This window comes from Pteropus alecto, unplaced genomic scaffold, assembly GCF_000325575.1.
Source record: "Pteropus alecto unplaced genomic scaffold, ASM32557v1 scaffold30, whole genome shotgun sequence".
NCBI lineage: Eukaryota > Metazoa > Chordata > Mammalia > Chiroptera > Pteropodidae > Pteropus > Pteropus alecto.
Window position 1 is genome coordinate 616,363 of NW_006429782.1, and position 2,691 is coordinate 619,053.

The 2,691-nt window shown below is 65.1% G+C and overlaps 1 protein-coding gene across 1 annotated transcript; it reads right to left on the reverse strand.

The window, feature by feature from the left end:
• Window positions 1–906: 906 nt before the first annotated feature.
• On the reverse strand, window positions 907–2,685 carry ATP5F1D (ATP synthase F1 subunit delta). The gene is made up of 4 exons (XM_006904180.3): window positions 2,628–2,685; window positions 2,088–2,241; window positions 1,519–1,607; window positions 907–1,388 (listed from the first exon to the last, which is right to left on the reverse strand). The coding sequence occupies exons 1-4, from the start codon at window positions 2,655–2,657 to the stop codon at window positions 1,266–1,268; spliced, it is 396 nt and encodes a 131-aa protein (XP_006904242.2). The 5' UTR covers window positions 2,658–2,685; the 3' UTR covers window positions 907–1,265.
• Window positions 2,686–2,691: the final 6 nt, after the last annotated feature.

Consider the following 2,691-nt stretch of genomic DNA (forward strand, 5'->3'; position numbering starts at 1 on the left):
GTGACCCCCATGGCTGACAGCCTTATCTGGGCTGGGAGTCCTGCTGCTTTGGCCTCGACAGCCAGAGTAAGGAGGCCCAACGTACCCCCAGAGCCATGAGCTCGCCTGGAGGCCCCTGTGCGTGTTCCACTGCGCCACCCCTCAGACTCAGCCATGGAGGAGTCACTTGCACGGGACTGTGAGTACATAGCCCATCCGTGCTGACACGCCCTGGGGTGGCCTCCCTGTCACCTCCCGGCTGCCAGTGACACAGAGGAAGACCCAAGCTCTTGCAGTCACCTTCCTGGAATCCCCTGCCGGCCCCGCTCAGGCCTGGGGAGACCAGGGAGGCCCCAGTTTGGGCTGCACCCAGGGCTGCGAAAGGGAGGAGGTGGGCCAGTGCTGAAGCCGACCAGGACCTGGGCTGGCCACGCCCAGATGCCCCGCCCCAGCTGGGGCTGGCCCAGGCGCCTGGGTGCCAACGCCACTGGGGATTGGGCACCCAGCCAACCAGGGCCACCCACAGGCCAGGCCGGCTCAAGGGAGGGACCTCTGTGGGAGCAGGCAGGACCCGCCCCTTCCCAGCCTGGCTGGGGCAGGGCCAGGGAGCTCACAGGGCAGATGTCACAGGCTGAAACCCAACAAGACGCCAGGTGTCTGTCCAGTAGCCCAGGCTGGTGCAGGAGTCACAGCCCCTATCCCCTAACCTGCTGCCCCCATGCCTGACCAGTGGCCACTGCTCCTCCCACCCTCTTGGTGTGAAGGCCAGCCCTCAGCCCACCGCCGGGCCTGGCCCCACCAGCTGTGCCCCACCCTCCACTCCCATTCACTGCAGGCCACTCCCAAGGCTGCTGCCCTACCTCACAGGGGACACAGGGTCGCAGGGCGCCAAACCCACCACCCCAGGCGGAGACAAAGTCGCACACATGAGTGGGGACCCTGGTCTTTAATGGGGTGTGACCAAGGCCAGGCTATCTGTAAGCAGCAGCTAGGGACAAGTCACTGCTGCACAGTCTGCAAGAATGGAAACGGTGGGCAGCAGATCACGCTGGCGGGAACTTGGGAGGCGAGAGGTGAGCCCCGGGAGTTTCTGTCACCCCAAGAGCAGAGGTGGCACTACACTGCCCCCTGCCGGTCTCCTTGAAATGACGACCCCCCCCATGGGCCGTCCTCACCCCTGGTCACAGTGAACCCCAGCGAGCCGGCTCTCCCTGCCCAGAGCACCCCCTCACAGGCAAGAGGGGGTGCCCGAGCCCCGTCCCCGAGGGGGTGAGAGGCGCAGCCGCCTACTCCAGGGCCTTCACCAGCGCCTCGCTGGCCTCGATGCGGATCTGGATCTCGGCCCGGGCAGCCTCGTCCGCCGCCCCCGACAGCTCCGCCTGTGCTTTCTCCAAGTTTGCCTTGGCCGCCTGCAGTGGGGAGGGGTTGGGCGAGGGTCAAGTGGCATCCGCGACCTGGTACGTGCCCCTCCACCCCCAAAGCCATAAGCTCTTGGACCCTGCTGCTGCTTGGTGCCTCGGTTTCCCTTCAGACACTCACCCCCAGGTCCAGCATGTCCAACGTCACAGCCTCTTCGGCCAGTAACTGCACTGACGAATCAGCGTTCACTGTCACAGAGCCGCTGCTCACTGCGGGCAGGGGTGAGACCTCCACGTCAAGGCGTGAGAAAAGCCATCGGTCCCAGGGCCAGGATGGTGGCCCTACAGGGGCCTGGGGTCCAGTGTGGGGGACGGGCTCTTGGAGAGGACACAAGGGACCAGGAGGCTACCACGGAAATCTGCTGGGGGCTGGACATGGAGACACAACCCCTTCCCTCCACCCATCAGCGGAAGCAGGGTCAGGGGTGAGCCGCGGGCTGGGCCACAGCGTTGGGGATGGACAGGGCTCACTTCCTCTTGCATGAGTGTCCCCCTCCTCTGAACTGTCCCCTTCAGGCATGTCATCCTTCCCCAATCCCCCACAGGCTACTTAACCACAGGCAGCCCGGAGCTGGGGGGTCGTGGAGCGCACCATGCCCTGGAGGCCTACAGCGCTTTGATCTTGCCGAGATGACTGAGATGGGACATTCGTCCCTTCCCGCTCCTGTCCCTCTGACCTGCTCCACTCACCGAAGTATTTGGAGGTGGTGCCATCCTCAGCGTGGACAACGACCAACCCTGGCCGCAGGACCTGCAGGGTGGGCACGTGGGCCGCCAGGATTCCAAAGGCCCCTGTCTGCGTGGGCACATCCACCTGCCTGACGTTGGCGCCATTGAAAAAAACCTGGAAAAGACATTTAAGGAATGGGTCACTGCGAGCCAGGCCCACACCATCCGGGACTCGGTCTTCCCTGCAGTAAAATGCGCTAGGGCCGACGCTTGGGTTTTGGGTCTCGGGGCAGGATCTCAGAGATGTCACCTGCTAAAGGAGAATGAAACAGCCAGCGAGCCCGTCAGGCCGACGCTGCAAGGACACCGAGAAGGGGCTGCAGGGAGGGGCACGGAAAAGGCGCTCATCTCCGGAAAGCTGCCTGCAGCGAGGGCAGTGCGGGCTCGACGCGCGGCTCCCGCCTCTGGGTGTCAGATTCCAGGGCTCGGGAGGTTGGGGGACTCAGATCCGGACCACACGGGGAAGGGGCGCGAGTCCGGGGTCCGGAATGGCGTTCGCACCTGTGTGGGAGAGGCGAAGGTAAAGGACATCTGTCCCGGGCCCGCGGCAGGGGCCGGGGCGGCG

Bases quoted from the DNA above. Each gene is read 5' to 3' on its own strand.
- ATP5F1D (XM_006904180.3), bottom strand. From the start codon at position 2,657: ATGTCCTTTACCTTCGCCTCTCCCACACAG. The intron at 2,242-2,627 runs GTGCGAACGCCA...TGTCTTTTCCAG, and splicing joins CCTTCGCCTCTCCCACACAG to GTTTTTTTCAATGGCGCCAA. The intron at 1,608-2,087 runs GTGAGTGGAGCA...CCCTGCCCGCAG, and splicing joins CACCACCTCCAAATACTTCG to TGAGCAGCGGCTCTGTGACA.